This window comes from Helianthus annuus, chromosome 17 (assembly GCF_002127325.2).
Source record: "Helianthus annuus cultivar XRQ/B chromosome 17, HanXRQr2.0-SUNRISE, whole genome shotgun sequence".
NCBI lineage: Eukaryota > Viridiplantae > Streptophyta > Magnoliopsida > Asterales > Asteraceae > Helianthus > Helianthus annuus.
Window position 1 is genome coordinate 68,042,345 of NC_035449.2, and position 23,276 is coordinate 68,065,620.

The 23,276-nt window shown below is 37.4% G+C and overlaps 2 protein-coding genes across 2 annotated transcripts; one reads left to right on the top strand and one right to left on the bottom strand.

Annotated features, from left to right (window-relative positions):
* The first annotated feature begins 5,531 nt into the window (after nt 1-5,531).
* LOC118488846 lies at nt 5,532-6,481 on the top strand. The gene is made up of 2 exons (XM_035986245.1): nt 5,532-5,921; nt 6,377-6,481. Exons 1-2 carry the CDS (start codon nt 5,532-5,534, stop codon nt 6,479-6,481), a joined length of 495 nt encoding a protein of 164 aa, XP_035842138.1.
* A 2,581-nt stretch (nt 6,482-9,062) lies between these two features.
* On the bottom strand, nt 9,063-10,006 carry LOC110924532. The gene is made up of 3 exons (XM_022168533.1): nt 9,802-10,006; nt 9,578-9,720; nt 9,063-9,374 (listed from the first exon to the last, which is right to left on the bottom strand). The coding sequence occupies exons 1-3, from the start codon at nt 10,004-10,006 to the stop codon at nt 9,063-9,065; spliced, it is 660 nt and encodes a 219-aa protein (XP_022024225.1).
* Between the last annotated feature and the right edge of the window lie 13,270 nt (nt 10,007-23,276).

Here is a 23,276-nt window from a genome sequence, read left to right on the forward strand (position 1 = left end):
TATGGGATGAAAAAAGATTAAAAAAATTGACATTAAATATACCGTGATAGTCAAAAAGTCATTCAGTAGCTGTTCGGTAATTGCTAGTTCAATGCATCTGGACTGGTTCGAGATATTGGGTTCAAACCGGGTTCTCAAACCGGGTTGAGTGACTGGGTTGTAAACTGCCGTGTTGAAACCGGTTTGTTTGTGAAATACCCAAACCTAGTCCTACCATATGGGTTGAAACGGGTCCAAATCAGGTTGGCTAGATATCGGGTTCAAACCGGGTTCGGGTTGGGTAGGGTTGTCGGGTTCGGTTCCTAACCAGTTTTAGGGTTGCACCTCTATGTACAAGTAACCAAAAAACAAAGGTACATGCTATGAAAGAATAATATTCGGTTTAGTGCCCCACAACGCGAGCGGAGCAAAAACTAGTTATTAACAATACTCATCCGCTAGTAAATGTTTTCGTCTTCAATATGCCATCAATGATGTCAATGTTAAAAAACAATTTTTTTTTTATTTGAACGGCAAGTTAATAAACAATTTGACACAACGAATGAAGCCATACAAGGAAAACGAAAGTAATGCCGTAAGAAATTGAAATTATGCTACAACAGAAACCCAACTCACAAAATAAATGAATAGGGAAATAATATTAATAAATCATCATCTTCGGAAATAAAGAAGAAATGTCAGAACAACGATTCACGAGAAAAGGTTTGGGTCTTCTATTTGACTTTAGAACTTACCTTTAAAATTAGTTCTAGCATTTATGAAAAATTACATTGCAAGAGAGAATTTCAATGCATTTTTTGGAAGCCTTTCATATTTACATTTGAATTCTAAAAGATGACATTGCATATGGTTAGCTCAAACCAAGGAAGAAAATTATCATACATCATAAAGAACGCAATATGGCTATGAGATGGAAAAACGCATCCAGTTGGCATGAAATGGTTAGGCCCCCCATCGGATGATCAAACCCAAATTCATCCTCCGACTCATGTAACAATTCTTGAAATAATGGTTGTTCCAAAAATGATATCGGAATGACAAATCGCCTCTTCTGTTTTTCACCAACATACACTGCTAGATGACCTTTTGGCACATCCCTTGGATGGTTTCTAGTTCTATGGCGAATAGAGTTCAATCTTCTATACCTTTTCATATTTGAAATCAAGGAAGAAGACAACCGCATAAAACCCATTTGTTTAGAAGATGGAGATCGCGGAAAGGATGTACAATTTACTAATTTAGGCTTTGTACTACTGTGAAGAGGGATTGGGGCATGTATTTATAGGTTGCTTGGCATAATGGCATGCTGTGTAGGATGATCGAGTCGAGCATCACATGCTAGCCAATCATATCTTTTTCAACGCGTATAAGTCGGAGGCATATGTAATGATGAGTACGCATAATAAGAAAATATATTAATCTATATTTAATCATTGGTTCACATATACCGCCTCTGTCACGATTACACGCTTTTGTTAGTGTTTTAAACTTGAGTAAAATGCCATTTTTGTCCTTGTGGTTTGGTCAGTTTTGCCACTTTAGTCCAAATCTCAAACTTATTACATCTGGGTCCATGTGGTTTACATTTTGTTGTCATTTTAGTCCAGAATCCAAAAACCCTATTTTTTTGACTGTTGCAACCTCCTATTTTATCCTGTAGTGCAGGGGCATTTTGGTCATTTTGCTTTTCATTTTACATTTTCTTAATTAACTTCATCCCCAAATAAATCATCATCATCATCATAAAACCCTAACAGACTCTCTCTCTTCTCTCTCTCTTCTCTCTCTAAATCGATCAGTTAAGTTGAGACCTAGATCGATCAACATAATCCCCAAATAAATCATCATCATCGTCCCACCTGAGCACCACTCCGGCGTCGTCCCTACCGAAACTCAGATCCACCATCGTCATCGTCATCTCTGCGTTCCTCTCTCTCTCTCTCTCATGTTTCTCTCTCATTCGTGTGTATTGGAGAGAAAAGCTTTGAGTTTCAGATCTGAATCGAAATCAGAAATATTTTGATCTGATTGTTTGTGGGGGTTAGAGATCAGAGAGATTGGTGGTGGCGGTGGTTATGGTGGTGGCGGTGAAAGAATGAAGCAGAAGCTCCGGCGGCTGTGCGTCTTTTTTGGATGGTTTTAGCGAGAGGGCAGGTGGTGGGGCGGTGGCGGGTGGAGTGACGGTGGTGGCACTGTAGATCTGGATCGAAATGGCAGTTTACTCTATGAGGCAGAGAGGAGCAAGGGTTTCTGAGGGTGGTTGCCGCCTCTTTCCGCCAGGGTTTGTGATGGTTTCTGGTTTTGTACTGGGTTCTTGATTTTCTTGAAGATGATGTTCTTGATTTTCTAGATTTTGATGATGAAGTTTGATGATGTTCTTGATTTTCTGGGTTTTGATGATGAAGTTTGATGATGTTTATGAAGATAGATGATATTAATTATTGAAATGTTATAATAAATTAACATGGACCAAAATGCCCCTGCACTACAGGACAAAATAGGAGGTTGTAACAGTCAAAAAATAGGTTTTTTGGATTTTGGACTAAAATGGCAACAAAATGCAAACCACAGGGACTCAGATGTAATAAGTTTGAGATTTAGACTAAAGTGGCAAAACTGGCCAAACCACAGGGACCAAAATGGCAGTTTACTCTTTAAACTTTAAATGACAATGTAAAGGAAAATAATTTAGGTGCTGTTTGTTTTTGCAGACATAAATTGTCTGCAAGCTGATTTCATCTGTTTTTATATCTGCAACTGAAGATGTGGTTTGAAGATCTGCAAGCTGAAAATATAAGACTGTTTGTTTTATAACCTGATAATGTCTACACATTCAACATCCAACATATCCATGATCCAACTCACATCAACTCAACCCCTGCTTCTTCTTCTCGATGACTGATCGGAGTCGGTTAATCTGACTCGAACCACGGCTGACCAGTTGACTTTCGTTGACTGGTCAACCTGCTGTGTTGACGCGATTGACCCGAAACCGAAACCTAAACGAGTTACCGACATTAACCACCACTGTCATCACCATCGGCAGCCAATCATCATCACCTTCAACAATCGGAGCAACGGCCCGAAACAAGAAAATAATCACCGGCAATCCCCAAAAACCAGAAATGTGTAAATAAAACGAAAATACCCGAAACTTTGCAGAGAAACGACACTTACCGGGCCTGTCGGAGGCTCGTCGGAGCACCCGCTCCTTCAGTGCCGGCTTCACTCCACCGTTGCCGCTGCTCACGGCGGCGCCGCCCAACAACATCGCATCTCTCTCCCTCCTGCCCAGTTTCTCTCTCTCTCTCTCTCTCTGCTTCGACAGCGTCGCTCACCACCACCCACCACAGCGTGGTTGCTGCTGATGTCTATCGCCACCAAATCGATGGTGGTGGCCGGTGATATAAGAGAAGACGAGGTGGGGGTGGGTGTTTGTCAAACCACACGCCGCCGGGGACGGATTCCAGTGGCCGGTGAACCGCCGTAACGGCGCCGGTCCTCCATCTTGGTGGTTGCCGGATCTTGAGAGGTGAGATGGAATGATGGGTGTGTGTTGTTTGGTCTGATGTAAAGAGGGGGTGGAAGAAGAGGGAGTTGTGTGAAGGAGTTGTGTGAAGACAATTGAAGCAAGGGTTCATAGCTTTTATTTTAAGATAAAATAAGCTATTTTCAGATCTTCTTTAAAAAAAAAACAAACAGTCTTCAAGCCCTTATGTCTGCCCGCCTGCAGACATAGGCTCCTTGCAGATGTTTTAAGCAAAAACAAACACCCCCTTAGACTACACTATTATTTTAATGGTTTTATAAACACTTGTATTAGAGAATAAAAAATGTAACTAGGTTATATCTAACTAGGTTAAAAAGTTGTATTATTTAGACTACACTATTAGATATGGTCATTATTCACGGGTGATAACACTCTGGTTTATATCTAACTAGGTTAAAAACTCGTATATTACACGAGTTTATACATAAAAAATAATATAATATAGATTCTTTTATCAAACATCTTATTACCGAAATTACATATTATTACATTTAATAATGGTAAAAGATAAGGTATAACAATATGTCGTAAATTTTTATATAAAATGAAATATATAGCTTGCCAATTCATCAAACGCATCAAGAAGGAATTTCTTATAACCACCGTGTAAAATTTATATGCTTATAAAGCATGATCTAAAAGTATTTTTTTTAAACAGTTTAACGAAAAATAAAAAGAAAGTATAGAAGTATACCTCCACATATTTTTCAAGTAACTAATTGCATTTTCTAAATTATTTTGTTAGCCTCAGAATCAAATAATGTCAACAATATAACCATAGCGAACCCACTTTAGCCCGTGGGTGGGTTGTCGTACCCTTTGAAAAAAAATTTAGTTTTATTTTTCGCGAAAAATCCTGACCGCACCCCTTGGAAAATTCTGACCGCACCTCTAAGAAAAAAATGTTAGGCATTTATATAAAAAAAATTGTGAACACTGATTTAAACCCGACCCAATTATGTAAACAAGTTAGCCCACTAATCTCTTTAAATAAAACTTGTATTTCTATAATCCAATATCAAGCCCAATTATTTAAGTCTATGTTAAAGCCCAACCCAAATAACTAAATCAATTAAACAAAACATAACCCAAATAACCCAATCGACCATTCATCTCCTCCCTCCCGCCCTCCGCTCCCTGCTGCCAGCGACCAAGAAAGAGAAACATCATTGCAGACTTTGTTCGATCTATCAGCCATAGCCCACAAATCTCGCCACACAGTACCGCACACCGCACTCTTGATTTTGTAGAGGTACATTGATTTCATTCTTCAAAAATCTAAATAAGGCTGTTGTCCGATCATCTTCTGTTACATAAATTGTTTCTGCTGTTTGAATATGAAGATTAATAAGGCTATTGAACACAGCTTTAACATTTAATTATGAAATCTAAATATTATTAAATATTAAAGCCAAACCGCGGTTCATTAAATAATGAAATCACTTTTTTTTTTTTGTTGATTTAATTGCTGATTTCATTATTAAATATTAAAGCTGCTTATATTACCTGTGTTTTTTAATTATATATTAAGGAATATTGTTTGTTTTGTATGTAATAGGCACAATGAGTAAGGATGTTATGACGTGATTTCTCAACAAGAGGAAAGCGGTTGAAATTGGATCATCTTCCGATTTTGTTGAAGTGAATGATCTTCCCTCCGATCCTCATGATCGTAAGGCGATTGCATCATACAACGTGAATCAACGAGATGATTTTTGAAGAGCATACCTACTAAGAGAACCATGTCAACCAACGGGTATTAAATACCCAACATCAACGTTTTAAGGTAAAGAGTTGGGAAAATTCAATCTATATTTATTGTTTTGCACACCAACTTCAACTAGTTGTTGTGGCGGTTGCACACAAACACACACCTATTTGGAGAGTATTTGAAACGATAACATGTTTAACAAATGCCGTTTGTGCATCTTCCAAACGACAAGACATGCTTCGTGAAAGCCAAAGAAGACAATTGGAAAAAATGGAAGATGTGCTTTGTACCGGTAGTGGGTTGAATCAAGAAATGACACTTTCAAGACCCGGAGATACACGTTGGAATTCCCACTACAAAACGCTTTCGCGTTTGATTACTTTATATCTAAGCATTATGGAAGTTCTTGGATGTATAGTAGAAACTGGTCAAACTCTTCCTTGTAGTAGACAAGCGGACGGACTTCTAGAGGATATGAAAAAATACGACTTTGTGTTTTACATACACTTGATGGAGCATATTCTAAACATTACACACACGTTGTCCCAATGTCTACAAAGAAAAGAACAAGATTTGATGAATGCGGTTAAATTGGTTTCTACCACCAAAAACCAACTTGAAAAGTTTAGGTTGGAAGGATTTAATGAGTTCTTGAAGAATGTGAACTCTTTTTTGTGACATGTATGAACTTGAGGTGAAAAATTTAGATGATGAATATATTAACCCAAGATGGCCAAGAAGAAAGATGAACATCTCAAATCGGCATTATTACGAGTGTGATTGCTTTAATGCTGTTCTAGATTTGCAAATTCAAGAATTTGGGAACCGTTTTAACGAGTTAACATCGGAACTACTTCTTTGTATGAGTTGTTTGAGTCCGTGTGATAATTTTAGTGCGTTTGACATTCCAAATATACTAAAACTAGCCGAAAAGTAACCATATGATTTCAATGAAGCCGAAAAAAGAAGGCTTCCGGTTCAACTCGGAAACTACATTGACTTTGTGAAAAAAAGATAAACAATTCGCCAACTTGGATGGTTTGTCAAGTCTTGTAAGGTTAATGGTTTCAACAAATATTAACGTAAATTTTACATTGGTATATCGTTTATTGAAGCTTGTTCTCGTATTACCCGTCACAACCGCAACCGCTGAAAGATGTTTTTCGGCAATGAAGAATGTGAAGACCGACTTGCATAATGGATTGACGATGAGAATTTAAGTGATAGTTGTATATGTTATATAGAGAAAGACTTGCTTAAGAAAGTACCTCTAGATGATGTTTTGGATAGAATTCAATAAAATGAAAACCTGTAGGGCGACATTTTAAATATGTTTGTAACAACGTTTGACGTGTTTTTGATGATTATATAAATTTTAGTTTGATGTTCTTTTTTTACATGCCCGGACCCGAACCGACTTTTTTATGTATATATCTAGACGTCTAAAATTTTTAAAAGTTTTTCGCACCCCAATGAAAAATTTACTGGTCCGCCACTATACATGCTAACACTTGTATATATTTTATAGCGTTATTTACGTTGTAAACCTTTAGGATGTTCTCATATGTGTACTTTTTCATGTGCATGTTAACGAAATAGTATATGCATGTCGCTCATTGTCACAAGTAAATTTCGTTGTGTGGAATTTTCCCTCGAAATTTAGGATTTTTTTTTTTTCAAAATATGGTTCGTTAATATGCACATGTGATATCGCACACATATTTTAAACATGTTTTGACTTACATGCACATATTTGGTTGTTCTTATAATTTGTTATAAAAAAAAATTCACATTGAATGTTATGAGAAATTACATCATATGCTTTGTCACGTGGTGGAGAGGAATGAGGAGATAAGAGTAAATAAAGCAACTAATATTGCGAAGGAAATAATTATTTGAAACTAAAAAATAATGTTATTATACGATTGAATGATCAGAAAGATGAGTGGTCTCGTTTGGCACCCAATTAGCACTGTGTGCATATATAATTGAATGTATGGGTTTATTTACTCATCAATAGTTTTAACAATAACTATCTAATAGTATTAAAATATACATGTATAGAGATATATAATACAACAACAATCTTACCCAGTTTATCCCATCTATAGTTAAAAAGCTATTAGTAGAGTCTAAGAAGTGTAAGATGTAGACACACATTACTTCTATTCTAGAAGATAGAAAGGCTGATTCCTTCAAGACTTCCGGCTCCAAAGACATATCAACATATAATAGTCTTAAAAACATACATTTGTACGCATCTACGCCCAAAAAATAAATAAATAAAAGTATTAATTAATAATAATAATAAAAATAAATAAATAATTTAATTAAAAAATAAATAATAAAAAATAAAAAAAATCACCCAGAAAAAAACTACAAAAGCTAAAGTTCCTAAGACAAGAGAGCCTCCCCCCCCCCCCCCCTCACAAGTCCTTAACATTTATCTTAGGTCTGCACAAACTCTTATTCTCAACCATGTCCTCAGAGAGGTGGAAGTCTAAAAAATCCTTTCTAATTCGCTCTTCCCAAGTTAATTTCGGTTTACCTCTACTTCGTTTCCCCTCTATAGTGAGAGCTTCTATTGTTCTAACCGTAGCTGTCATGTTTCTCCTCCTTACATGCCCAAACCATCTCAACCTCCCTTACCTTATCTGAGATACTAGCCACTCCCAATCTTTCTTTAAAAATCCTATTTCTTATTCTATCCATCCTAGTATGCACACACATCTACCTTAGCATCCTCATCTCCCCTACCTCCAGCTTCCGCGCTTGTGTTTTCTTGATGGCCCAACAATCTGTTCCGTATAACATAGCAGGCCTAACTACAACCCTATAATACTTCCCTTTTAAATTAACTGGGAATCTCTTGTCATACAATACCCTTGAAGCTGCTCTCCACCTACACCATCCAACCTGAACGCGATAAACGACGTCACTACATATCTCCACATCATTTTGTACAAACGATCCTATGTACTTGAATTTAGTTACCTCCAGAACCACATGCTCCTTAATGGTAGGGATGGTAAAAAAGCGCAAGCCCGACGGGTATACCCGAAACCCGAAACATACGGGTCGGGTACACCCGAAACCCAATGGGCATGGGCCGGGAAAAATTCGGGTATGGGTACGGGTATGGGATTTAGTGATACCCGGCCGATACCCGGCCCATTTACCCGAATAATACTCGAAAGTATCATATTATAAATTTCCATATATATAAACTTAGTACATGTACTTATTACCTTCTTTATACTCATATGTGGATATGTATATGACAAGTGTTTAGTGAATATATAACTTATTTTTAAGCATGTATATTGGATATGGAAGCTATCACCCTTCATTATGTGGATGTTTTATGCAATTAGGTGGTCCTGATACAATTATTTAATTAAGTAATCGTTTTAATTTAGTTTAGTATATGTGGTCTGAATATGATATGTAAGTTATTAATCATATTTCCATTTGTTATAGTCATTAAAATAGTAAATTATATAAACATCAAGGTAAAAATTACACATTTGTCCCAACGGGTAATTTTAAGAAATTAACGGGTATAACCGATACCCACGGGTATGCCCGATAACCCACGGGTAATTACCCGAAAAATAACCGATGGGTAACGGGCCGGGTATGGGACAAAGAATTACAACTGGGTACGGGCCTGGGATTACCAATACCCGGCCCAAGCCCGGGCCATTGCCATTCATACTCAATGGTGATCTGGGTGCCCGGGTCGTCTCCTGCACTGCTGAAATTACAATAAAGATACTCATTCTTAGCGCGACTAATCCTTTATAAACCTTTACCCTCCAGAGCGGAACACCGCTCCTCTAGCCTTGCATTCAGACTTTTTTTACTGTCTGCCACTAACACAATATCATCCGCAAAAAGCAAGCACCACAGAACTGTCTCCTGAATCAACTTTGACAACTCATCCAGGACAACCGCAAAAAGAAACGGACTCAACGCAGACCCTTGATGGAGTCCTACTTCCACAGAGAAGAAATTTGTATCCCCTATAGGTGCACGAATACTAGTTTCACTCCTAACATACATATCCCTAATTATGTCTATATATTTCCTAGGAACCCCTCTACATTCCAACTATCCAAAATTAGCATGCGTGGTATACTATCATATGCCTTTTCAAGGTCAATAAACACCATATGTTGATCTCGCTTCTTTTCCCTATACTTTTCCATCAACATCCTTAGAATGTGTATTGCTTCTGTAGTTGACCGCCCCGGCATGAAACCAAATTAGTTTACCGAAACCTGAGTTTCTCTTCTTAGTCTATTCTCAATTACCCTATCCAATAATTTCATAGTATGACCTAACAACTTAATCCCTCTGTAATTCCTCATGAAACCTTTACCCTCCAAAGCTGTACGCCACTCCTCTAGCCTTGCATTAAGACTTTGTTTACTCTCTGTCACTAACAAAATATTATCTGCAAAAAGCAAGCACCACAAAACTGTCTCCTAGATCAGCTTTGACAACTCATACAGGACATCCATAAAAAGAAACAGACTCAACGCAGACCCTTGATGGAGTCCTACTTCCACCGGGAAGAAATCCGTATCCCCTATAGGTGCATGAACACTAGCTTCACTCCTAACATACATATCCCTAATGATGTCTATATATTTCCCAGGAACCCTTCTACACTCCAAACTATCCCAAATTAGCCTGCGTGGTACACTATCATATGCCTTTTCAAGGTCAATGAACACCATATGCAGATCCCGCTTCTTTTCCCATACTTTTCCATCAACCTCCTTAGAATGTGTATTGCTTCTGTGGTTGACCGCCCCGGTATGAAACCAAATTGGTTTACCAAAACCTGAGTATCTCTTCTTTGTCTATTCTCAATTACCCTCTCCCATAATTTATGACCTAATTATAATATAGGGTAAATTACACTTTTCGTCTTTTATGTTTGTAACGGGTTATAATGGATGGCCTTTAACTTTAATAATTACAATCACAGTCCTTTATTTGCAAAACTCGTTACACCTTAGGTCCTTTGACCCTAACGTGGTTAAAACTTTCAGTTAAGTGAGGTCATGTGCAACCCATGTGAGGGCAAAATAGTCATTTAATATATAAGAAAAGAATGATATATAAAAATTATAAACCTAAACAATCATCATCATCTCCCCTGTACTCTCTCTCTCCCCTGTACTCTCTCTCTCTCTCTCTACATACCACTGTCATGTGCAACCCATGTGAGGGCAAAATAGTCATTTAATATATAAGAAAAGAATGATATATAAAAATTATAAACCTAAACAATCATCATCATCTCCCCTGTACTCTCTCTCTCCCCTGTACTCTCTCTCTCTCTCTACATACCACTTCTACAACCATCATCATTTTGTCTTCGCTTAAAATCAAGATCAACAAAAGAAAGATCAAGAGGTTAGTTGTGATTTTGACAGAACAGAATCGAAGAGTATAACATTATACATTGACGGTGTTTTAACCAAATTTAAGTTCCATTTAGCACAAATAATACCTTTTGATCTTGATTCAACCCTCACAACTATGAGCTTAAAGTTGTGAGGGACTATGTTGTGCAATTACTTTAATACACGTTGACATACCATATCTGTTGGCGCACTGAATGTCTGTTAACTACGTCTTTATCGAGTCTTAGGTCTAAATTGGTTAGATTAGGGTTTGGAAACAAGTTTAGTGGTTTATACATGTTATTCCGCTTGAAATGACATGTTAGTCATTTCAAGCGAAATCAGTTAACTTGTGATTCCTCTCAAACCTGTATCTAGGTGATTCCGCTTGAAGTTAAACTTAGGTATTCCGCTTGAACTTGTCATGTAGTTTCAAGCGGAATCTGTCACACTATAAATAGGTGATGTTCGAATTCATTTGTAACGGTTGGAGCGGAATCAGGTCATGTTGTAAGAGTCGAGGTGCTGCCAAAATTCAGTCAGAATCATTTTAAAAGACTCGCAATCAGTAATAGAAAGAAAGTTAAAAGGATTCAAGCTATTTGACGTTGTTTACTTTGATTCCGCCTTAGTAAATGATGATGAACTGCCTTTACTGACTATTTAAGGTCACGGAACCGGTCCAACAAGTGGTATCAGAGCTCAGGACGAGGAGTTTATACCATAGCAGCTTGATTTCACCTGATTCTCTCACTTCTACTCTTTCTTTTCTGATTTGAACAAGTTTTAGCGGTTGAAATGGCCTGATTTTCACGTATATTGTGTAAAACATAGTTTTAACAAACCCTACAAAGAATCAGACTAAAATTCGGATTAAAACTGGTAAAAATGGCCTAAAAACTTAATTCCGCTTGAAAAGTTGTTCGGTGATTTTGCTTGTAAAACCATATTTCGCTTGAAAGAACAGTCTGATTTTCGCTTGAAATCAGATTCCGATTGAGATTATTGTTCTTATTTCGCTCGAAATCGTGATCCCGCTTGAAATACTTTTGTATTTTCAAGCGAAATCAGAACAAGTCAGATTCCGCTTGAAAGTTGATTTCTTATTCCGCTCGAAAGCTATTCCGCTTGAACATACTTGTTGATTTCGCTTGAAGCTGATTCCGCTTCAAATGATTTCGCTTGAAATTTCTGATTTTCAAAACTTAAAATTTTTTTTCCAAGTGTTTGCTGATTTTTCAGGTACGTGCAAGATGGATGATCTATTCATAAACCCGTTTAGTGATATGTATGCTTTTGCTGGTAATTCTGGAGACGATACTTCTTCTAGCAACACCAATGAGAACACGTCAAGTACAAAGAAAAAGTTATCGGACGCTTTGGAAGTTGAAAGCACATTTGGAACTTATAACAAACCCCCGAAGTTGATGGCTATTGAAGAGTACAGTCGGTGGGCCAAGAAGTTTGAAGAATGGTTGAAGGCTTTTGCTTATCCTAGTTGGAAGAGTCTAAAGAACTGGTACGTTGATGGAGGCAAAACTGGTGAAAGCTTGACATCATCTGAAGAAATAGATTCGTTTGTTGCTGAGCAAAAATGCATCGCACTACTATTTCAATCTGTTCGAGAAGATATAATATCCTTGATCGAGTACAACAGTTCTAAAGATCTATGGAAAAAGTTAGAAGTAAAATGTTTTGGTAGTGCAGAAATAGTGAAAAACAAAAAGAAACTGCTAAGAAAAGAATTTGATTTGTTTGGTTGTTTAAAAAATGAATCAGTTAGTAAGATGATTGAGAGGTTTGGGCACTTGAAGTTAGAGCTGGCAAGACATGGGATTTTATACTCACAAGAAGAGCTAGTCGACAAATTGTTTGACTCATTGCCAGATGAGATGGATTGGCAGTAATTTGCGTTGATGCTGAAGAATACTATCAAGCCGCCAGAAGTGTTGACTGTAGACTTGCTGATTGAGAGACTAGAGAGTCACGAGCTGGAGTTAAGGAAAACACACAAAGTCAATCACTCGTCATATCAACAAAACTTGGATTTGTATTAACCAAAAAGCATGATGCCAAAAAACACATCTCCCAAGACAGCTTTTTCTGCTGAGAATTCCAACACTTCAAACAAAGAAAGTCAAAGCAGTGGATTTCACAGTGGTTCTTCATCAAATTCAAGACAATCAGATGCAAAAAATCTATTCCAATGCAACATTGCTGCAGACTTAAAGAACGCTCAAAACTTCAGTGAGGAGTCGGCAAAGCAACAGATGGTTTTTCTAGCTTCTGTGCTAGAATCGTATGAAAGTCTTGTGGCTGGCAAGATAGGCAACACCAACCTGACTAAAGAAGACTATGATCAAATAGATCCTGAGGAGATGGAATTGATCGACATAAGGTGGTGCATGGCCAGTGTAGTTCGTCGGGCGCAGCGTTTCATGGAGATCACAGGAAGGAAGTCTATTGGTGGACCTTCTACCAAGTTAGGCTTTGACAAGTCTAAAGTGACATGCTTTAAATGCAAACAGAAAGGTCACTTTAAGCGTGAATGTTGAAATGCGTATGCTGATGAGTCTGAAAACCCATTCAGAGAAGATTACTACAAGAAAGCGATTTATCATCAGAATAAATCAGAGCCACCAAGAATGAAGCAGCTTGAGGATAACAAAGAGAAATCCAGTGCTCTTACGGTGATTCATGATGATGAAGGTTTCGACTGGAGCGAGTTGTTACCTGAGGAGGATGCGGTTGGATATGCATTCATGGCAAAATCTGAACCTGTTCCTTTTAAAGACACCAGACCTGAAGAACAGATGTATGCTTACAGAAAGATGATAGCTCAACAAAGAATGATCAGAATATCTGGTATCTATCTTGAAGCAAAAAGAGCGAGGAGATGGGATCCAGACAGGGAATGTTATCTTGACCCCGATGGAAACATTGCCATAGACCATAACACTCTTGATATGGAAACCATAATTAAAGAAATGAAAGAAGAAGATGATTACTGGCAAAGAAAATGGTGGGGAAGCGGAGAAGAGAAAGAAGAGGAAAAGAAAGAAGAGAAAGAGAAAGAAGAGAAGCCAAAGAAGATTGATGATGGGATCATTGACACGACTCAAGAGTTGAATGCTAAAAACTTGGGGAAGATGGCTGACAAGGTGCTGGCGGCTAAGGCACTTGAGGTAGACTCTAAATCCGTTTCTGAGTCTAAAAGCCAGGTCAGTTCAAACTCGTCAACGACTGAGTCAGGTAAGAAAGTCAATGGTGATGTTGACTGCAAAAATTGCATCAAAGAATGCAAAGTTTGTAGCACAGTCACCTATCTCAATGGTAAGAAGATTAATGATCTGACTGCTAGAGTCAGAAGTGTTGAGGATCAAATCCTTGATCGTGATAAAATGGTGAAAGCTTCAACTGACAGATTAAGAGAATTAACCAACAAAATTGATCTAGAAAAAGTTAGGAAAGAAAATGAGAAATTAGTTCTTGAAAATCGTCAGATCACTGAAAAATTTGAGAAGCTTAAGCACACAATGAAAGATAATGATGACAGAAATGGTAAGACATATAAAGAAAATGTTCATTTGTCGAGTGTTGATATGCGCAAAATGCAACATATAAATTATATCAAATGAGGCATAAAACTAACCCCTTTTTAGTACTAATGTTGGAAAAAGTGTGTTTTTGTCTTCCTTTTGTATTTTCAGGATTAAATGAGCTCAAATTAACAAAAGAAGCAAAAAGACAACAAAATCTAACATAAATACAAGAAAAGGAACAAAAGTGGAATGCCCGGCCCCTCAACAGCATCTTCCCAAGCAAAACCAAGAAAACAGAAGACTGAACACGCCCTGTGCTCAGCGAGCACGGGGCCGTGCCCAAGAAGCAGCAGAAAAGACAAACCTTTAGAAGCTTCTATTGCCCACCACGGGGCCGTGCCCAGTGGACACGGGGGCGTGGTTAGACTCCTGCAGGCGCATTTATTGTAATTGCGAATTACAATTAATGAGGAGAGAGACAAGGATGGACACGGGGCCATGCCCAGCGGGCACGGGGCCGTGCCCGAGCTTCTGTTCAGCCTATAAATAGGAGTGCTTGGATACATTTCAACTCATCCCTTGGCACACCACCTCTCTCACACTTCACCCACCACCCACCACCACCATAACACCATCATCCACCACCATCATTCATTGTCCATCATAGAGTGTGTGAGTCGTCTCGGGATCCAAGATTGATCGTAAGAGTTCTTGACAATCAAAGGCCATGTTTGCCTAAGTCTCTTACATGACTTGGTGAAGACAAGTGTTTAGTGTAATACTTTTTATTTTTAATCTTTTACACTTTTTAATTGGTTTTGTATTAATGACTTTAATTACTAGTTTCTTATGTTGAATGTGATTCTTCCTTATCGTTTGTCCGTGGTGTCTTGGCATTATTTTACTGTCTATATAAAATAAAAGATTTTCACCATTCATATCTCCACGGTCTATATGGAGGTATGTTGGCTACCTGGTCGGGGGTTAAGGGAACGGTTTGGTAAGAGTCTTGCCGTTGTTCAACGTTTAGAGATCCTGCAAGGGACCTGGGTCAAATTTAGTAGGACCTCCTTCAATACCCAAAGGTATTGGATGGCGGGGGTCCAAACTCTTTGATCCCCTCATAAGTTAAACTACTATTAAAACTTTAACCCAGCTATTTAGGACTGTATCCCTGCTGACTCAGACTACTTAGCTGAGGGTAGCGCCACCTTCAAAAGAGGGGCCTACCACATTATGCATTAATAACTTAATTAATTATCTTTCAATAATCCGACCCTTTAGGATTGTATCCTTGCTGACTCAAACTACTGTGTTGAGGGTAACGTCGCCTTCAAAAGAGGGGCCTACTACAATAACTAAGATAATCTCTTAAACAAGTGCAAAAGTGCGAAAATAATCAAAGATTACACTAACACACGAGTCGGATCCAAGTGATTCATCTTGTCTATCTGTTTTTATTTTTATTTTTATTTTCAGCATTTTTAGTTAGTTTTATTTTCTTAGTTTAAAATCTTTTTCTAACACTTTGATTTGATTAGACGTTGAGGATAAACCGGTACTAAAAGCTCTTGTGTCCTTGGACGACCTCGGTATCTTACCAACACTATACTACGTCCGCGATGGGTGCACTTGCCCATATGTGTGTTTAGTGTTAGTAAATATCGTGTTTTATAAATTTAAAACTTGGCTAAAAGTGTAAAAAGGGCTTAAAATATACATCTAAATTATAACACACTTCACGCACATCAAGTTTTTGGCGCCGTTGCCGGGGACACAAGGATTTTAAGAAAGTTAGGAATTAACGGCCTAATCATTTTTTTAGCTTCTTTTTATTTTTTTTAGATTTTCTTAAATTTTTCAGCTTCTGCAGAGCTCAGCACGGGCCGTGCCTGGTCGGACACGGGCCGTGCCTGGTCGGACACGGGCTGTGCCCAGCATTGGTACTGGCAGTTTTTATTTTCCGAGTTACAGAAGGCTGAGCACGGGGCCGTGTCGGTGCAATACGGGGCCGTGTCGAACTTTCCAGTAACAGGGATCCGGAAAACAATCACTGTAACTCTGACCACGGGCCGTGTTCACTGAGCACGGGGCCGTGGTGAACTTTCTGACCAAGCATTCTTTTTTGTTTTTATGATAGGACTTGGAACCAGACGCCACCTCTACGTAGTGTATGAGCTCCAGTTCTAATAAAGACATAAAAGAACCTCTAGAAGAACCCGAACGCTTTCTCAGAAAAAGACTAAAAGCTAAAAACCAAGAGAATGTTTCGGGGGACCTACTTCCAATGGCGGACCAGCGTACCCTCATGGATTACCTATGACCCACCATAGGTAACCTTGGCGTCGCTATCAATGCACCGAATGTCGAAGCCAACAACTTCGAACTTCGGCCACATTTGATACAGATGCTTCAAAACTCTGCAACCTTTCAGGGATTGCAGACGAGGATCCCCATCTACATATCACTAATTTCTTAGAAATATGTGATACCTTTCGGATCAATGGAGCATCAAATGATGCCATTCGCCTTCGAATGTTTCCATTTTCACTAAAAGACCGAGAAAAAGCTTGGCTTAACACCCTCCCAGTTGGTTCGGTAAACACCTGGGATGAACTAGCCCAAAAATTTCTATATAAGTATTTCCCTCCCGCTAAAACGGCTAAATTAATGACTGAAATTAATACATACTCGCAAGACGAGTGGGAATCCTTATATGAAACTTGGGAAAGATTCAAGGAGCTATTACGAAAGTGTCCTCATCACGGTCTTGCGGTGTGGCAACAAGTATCCACTTTCTATAATGGATTGTTGCCACATACTAGACAAACACTTGACTCTAGCTCCGGGGGACTTTTAGGTAATCGCCGCCCGCAAGAAATATATAATCAAATTGAGGAAATTGCTCAAACCAATTTTCAATGGCACACTCCCCGAGGCAATAAATCTATTGCCCCGGGCGCCCATAAGGTTGATGAAAGCACTTCTTTACAAGCCCAATCGAGGCCCTTTCTTCAAAAATTAAAAAGCTAGAAATGACAAAAACAGTCTCGGTTATGGCTTGTGAAGGGTGTGGGGGGCCACATGAAAATTAGAGTTGTATGAAAGAAACATATGATCAAACAGAGTCGGTGAACTACATTGATAATAGACCTAAGCCGTCGGGTCCCCCAACGGGCACCTACAACCAAGGATGGCGTAACCACCCTAACCTTGGTTGGAGAGAACCCGGCAATAGTAGTTGTCACGGCCCTCGGCCCCGGTTTGACCCGGTCCAGAGCCGCGAGGCAGGAAATCCCGTGGTATTAATTTAAGTGACAGCGGAAGTCTTTTTAAAACAGGATCTCTTAATATTAAAACTGCCCGTTTATATAATTTAGGGATAAAACCCCATAATTTACAATAAGGTGATTTACTGGGAAATCTTTATTTTACAAAACATGTTTCTTTTATTGATTTACATTGAGCCACTTCTCTAAGCTTGTAGTGCTTCATGGCACTTTTCTTGGATCACAATAGATCACCTGAAACATGTTTGAAAAAGGTTTTGTCAGCGGGGAAATACTGAGTGAATCATTCAGTTTACTGAAAACGACACATTTGTTATAATTCATAGTATTAAGGGTGATTACAATGTTTCTGATATCAACCAACTACCCACAGTATTTGTCACTCGACTACCCATTGGCTATCTCGTTGTCAAAATGGTGTCTGTGACTGTGGTCAGATCACCCCTTGGCTAACACGTTGTCCAATGGTGACGGGAAATAAGTAATGTATACAAAACCCCACATACCGGCTGTAACTTGGTGATTACAAAGACTTAATCCCTGTAATTATAACTTTGGAAACAAATATGATTTTGAAAGTAAATTTTGTAAAAAGAGAATGACTCACATTGCAGATTTAACGAGCAGTGTATAAGCCTACTGATTAGCCTTGATTAACCTAATTTAAATAACAATGCACACAAACAGGGTTAGTAACTAATACAGCAGTTACGACAATTCACGAGATTAAACCCTCACAACGATTTACAAAGTGCAATACTTAACAATTCAGCGGATTCACAACGAATGAGAGAGTATAGCCCGAGTTCGGACAACACTCAAACATTCAAGTCGAAATCACGATGAATAACAAAGTATAAACCCAATTTGGGCAGCTCTCAGACAATCGTTGGATAGTTACAATCGATCGGACGTTGAATCTTAATAGCGATCGAGTTATTACCCTGTTTTTTGGCAGCGATTCGTGAATTGTGTGTGTTTATGACTGATTATACGATATCTCAGTGTGCATAACGAATTTCTTCGTCGTTTTAGTGCCAGAATTCAAGTCCCAATGTCTACTATTTATACCCAGAATTTTGCCCCTCTCGCGCCACGCGAAAGGTTTCCTTGTGCGCGTCGCGTGGCGCGAGGGACCCTGATCTAGCATAGGGTGGGTTCGTGTCCAGGTAGGTTTGCTGAGTTAACAGTTTATGCAATTTCAATTCAGACAACGAAATATAAAGATAATCGTTGACTAGGGTTTACCCCCCTGAGTTTTAGGGGCCCTGATCCTGATTCCGATTGTTCTGAAAATTTTAGGGTTTATGCAGAATTACTTGAGTTTCTCAATTAGGGTTTCCTTAATAGATAATTAACATACTAAGTATTAATTTTAGTGAGAGTTGTTACATCCTCCCCACCTTAAGAAAAATCTCGTCCTCGAGATTTACTGGAATAAATGAGGATATTTCCGCTTCATTTCTGATTCCAGCTCCCAAGTGTATTCTGGTCCTCTCTTTGAATCCCATTTGACTTTGACTAGCACTAGTCACTTGTGTTTGAGAAACTTGACTTTTCTATCTTCTACCTGTAGTGGTTTATCTACAAATTTTAACTTTTCATTTACCTCTACATCTTGAAGAGGTACTACCAGAGATTCGTCAGACAAACATTTCTTGAGATTGGATACATGAAATACATCATGTACTCCAGCTAGCTCTTCTGGTAGTTGTAATAGATAAGCAACTAGTCCTATTCGTTGCATTACTAGAAATGGTCCTACGTACCTCGGACTCAGTTTTCCTTTCTTACCAAATCGTACTACTCCTTTCCAAGGAGAGACTTTCAAAAGTACCTTGTCTCCGACTTGAAATTCTAGCGGTTTGCGGCGATTGTCTGCATAGCTTTTCTGGCGATCTCTAGCAGTCTTCAGTCTTTCTTTGATTTGAGTTATCTTGTCTGTGGTCTCTTGTACAATTTCTGGACCTGATAATTGACTTTCTCCTATTTCTGCCCAACAAACTGGAGTTCTGCACTTGCGTCCATATAGTGCTTCGAATGGGGCAGCTTCAATGCTTGAGTGATAACTATTGTTATAGGAGAATTCAATTAAGGGTAAGTGGTTATCCCAATTACCACCAAAATCGATTACACATGCTCAGAGCATGTCTTCCAGGGTTTGTATCGTCCTTTCACTTTGTCCGTCTGTTTGAGGATGATATGCAGTACTTAAATTTAGTCGGGTTCCCATTGCTTCTTGGAAACTAGTCCAGAAATGGGAAGTGAAACGACTATCTCTATCTGATACAATGGAGAGTGGAACTCGATGTAAAGATACTATTTCATCTACGTACAATTTGGCTAATCTCTCCATGCTAAAGGTTTCTTTTATTGGTAGAAAATGAGCTGATTTGGTTAATCGATCCACAATTACCCAAATCGCATCATTACCTTTTCTGGTTTTGGGTAACTTAGTAACAAAATCCATTGTTATGAGTTCCCATTTCTATACAGGCATTTCTGTCACACCCCAACCGATGGCGGAAACATCGGGATGAGACGAACAAATTGCTCAAAACAACATAACACTAAATGTGACAATATGAATTTAAATCATTTTATTAAAACTAGAAGAGTATTACAAGTCTCAAATATCAAACATAAATTCAACATTAATTAATTACTAAAATGGGTTTCTAAAGCCATCCTAACTTGTTTTCTTGAATCTAGAACAATCAACCTACAACATGTATTAAAATAACATCAGCAAAAAGTTGACGAGTATACAGGTTTGATACATAGCATAAAGTAGAATAAAAAGTTTAAATACTCATATCCAACATGAACAACATAATACAAGTTACTAATACGCTGAAACAGTGTCACTATATGTCAAACTCATGTTTCCAACGCACACACCCCAAGACTCACTCAAGGGCGATGCGTACTCCTATACAATAGGAGATTTAATAAGTCTCAGAAGTTTAATAAGTCTCAGTAGTCTCAGAAGTTTAATAAGTCTCAGTAGTCTCAAGAAGTTTAATAAGTTTCACAAGGTTAATGAGCATATAGACACGAAAAGTTTACATGGCATACGAGATTAACAAGCATCAAAATTGTTTCATGTTTAAAAATGGATAGAGTGTGCATATAACAAGTTTCAAGTGTTGCGTGTTTTTGTATAGAATACATGTTGCACCCAAAAGTGATAAAATAAAAATGGGATCAAGTATACTCACATTGATTGCGTTGCGTTTCTTGGTAAAGAATACGAGAGTGGATTGGATCCAATTGTTGCAAGAGATTACCCTATTGTGTTTGGGAATTCGTTAATTAATGTTGGTGAATTAATTAAATAAGAAAATGATCAAACTAGTGGGAAATAGTAATAGTATTATTTCTAAAATGGTAGTAACAAGGGCAACGATGAAAATCATATAATGGTTATTATTATTCCTCATTTTGTTAATAACGTTAATGATAATAATAATATTAACGTTTTTATAATTCAAATACTATTAATGTTATTATAGTAATAATGAAAATAACCTTGTTATTATTTCTCAATATAAAAATGATGACAATAATCATAATAATAAAAATACAATTTTTTTGATTAAAAATTGATATAGTAATGACTCGATAAAACTGATAATAACAATATTAATTTAGGTTAATAACGAAATAATACTGAGTCTGAATAAAATAATTTAATAATAAATCTGATTTTTTTTATTAATAATATTGTTAAAAGAATGCTGAATTTATATTTGGTAATAATGTTCATAATAATATTACTGTTTATAACATTATTTAGTAGAAACAATAATAAATATAATAATGATAATAATTCTAATAATAACAATAATATTATTAATAATATTATAATATTGATATTTATAATAATAATAAGAGTGATATCAGTAATTAAAACAGAATTCCAACTGAATTACTAACATTATTTACAATAACCATAATAACAATATAATGTTAATAATATTACTAATTAATATAAACTAATGCATCTGATTATCCTAACAATATTATTACAGGTTTAGTGTAATAATAATAATAGTAAATATACAGAATTAATAAAAAGAAACAGGTAAGAACGAAAAAAAAGAAAGTCGGAGGGGTTACCGGGACTGGGTCGTCTTCTCCGGCGACGGTGACGATTCCGGCGACGTCTTCCGGTGACGGGTTGTCTTCTCCGGTGAGTTCCGACGTTCTCCGGCAACGTGCAGCAGGAGGAATGCGGCGGTGAGAGGGGAGCGGAGGTGTTGTAAGTTCGAACAGAAGAGTGATGGAGGTGTGAACGAATGAAGCGAGCGGGTTCGATATTTATAGGAGTCGGAGGTTTCAAAGATTTGGAAACAATTCGGGGATTGACCGAAATAAGGAAGGAGGTCGCATGATTGATTCGATTTATGGAAATGATCGTAATTCTCTGCTGTCAATCCTTTGTACAAGGGAAGTTTACCGGAAAGAAAAGACGTGTTGCTGTTTTTCTGTTTTGGGCGGTTAAAAAGGATTGGATTTTAATCTTCAGTTTGTGTATAAAATTCATATGTTTCCTATTATAGTTGGATGTGGCATGCCCGACCGAGTGGTTGTGTGTTCGTTTGTTAAGCAATGCGTCCCGAGTTCGAGTCCCATCCCAGCCGGTTCCAGGGGGTTTATCCCCCCCTTTTTTTTTTTTGATATCTAACGGAGCTAACTGAGTTTCTAACTCAGTTAGTGATTTCTTTATAAAAACTAACCTAGTTGGCTCTAGCTAGGTTAACTTGAATGTTATAAAGGTTTTGCTAACTAAGTTAGCTTAAACTAACTAAAATTCAATAAAATTCCTTTTATTTATTTATTTATTTCATATTAATTTTTGAAAAAAAAAGAAAAAGAATACTTTATTTATTTATAATATTAATTTAATTAATTAATTTATTTATTTATTTAAATAATACTATATTTATTTACTTTAACTGATAATATATATTATAATTATTTGATTTAGCCCAAATTTCTGGAAATTTACCGAATTAACGTACGAATTCCCGATTTTTGTCTAGTTTAGGGTAATCTCTTGATAATACTTGTTTCGAGAGGCATGATTAGGATATCTTTCCACTGTTTTTACGTGTTTGACATAGTTTAACGTGTTTAACCACAACATAGAATCCACACAAGAATATGATCAAAATGCATTTTTCATTATGATCCAAGTCTCGAAATACAAAGTAGGGTAAAATGAGAGTACAACTGACTGAAATTTGGAAAGTACAACCCATAAAGCTATAAATAGAAAGATCAAAAATACGGAACGTTACAATTTCCAACTGTTGTAGTAGTCCTGAAGGTTTCTGGTGTTCGGTCTTAACTTGTGAACAAGTAAGACATTTAGATACGTATTCAGCTATATCCTTTTTCATTCCTATCCACCAGAAATTGTTTCTTAAATCTTGGTACATCTTATTGTTTCCTGGATGTACGGTATACCGAGATTTATGAGCTTCTTCTAAAATCTTATTTCTTAATTCTCCCTGCTTAGGTACCCAAATTCGTTTCTTGTGGAATCTCCAAATTCCATCATTTCCTTGCTCTAAATTCGTTACATAACCTTTCATTCCTTCAGTATTGTCCTTGATTGCTGTTTCCTGAACTTTCTTCAATTGTTCCATTAAATCAAATTGTAGATTTAATCTAAGCATACGAACTTGTCGTTGCTTCTCATGATACTTACGACTTAAGGCATCTGTAACTACGTTTGCTTTTCCTTCATGATAT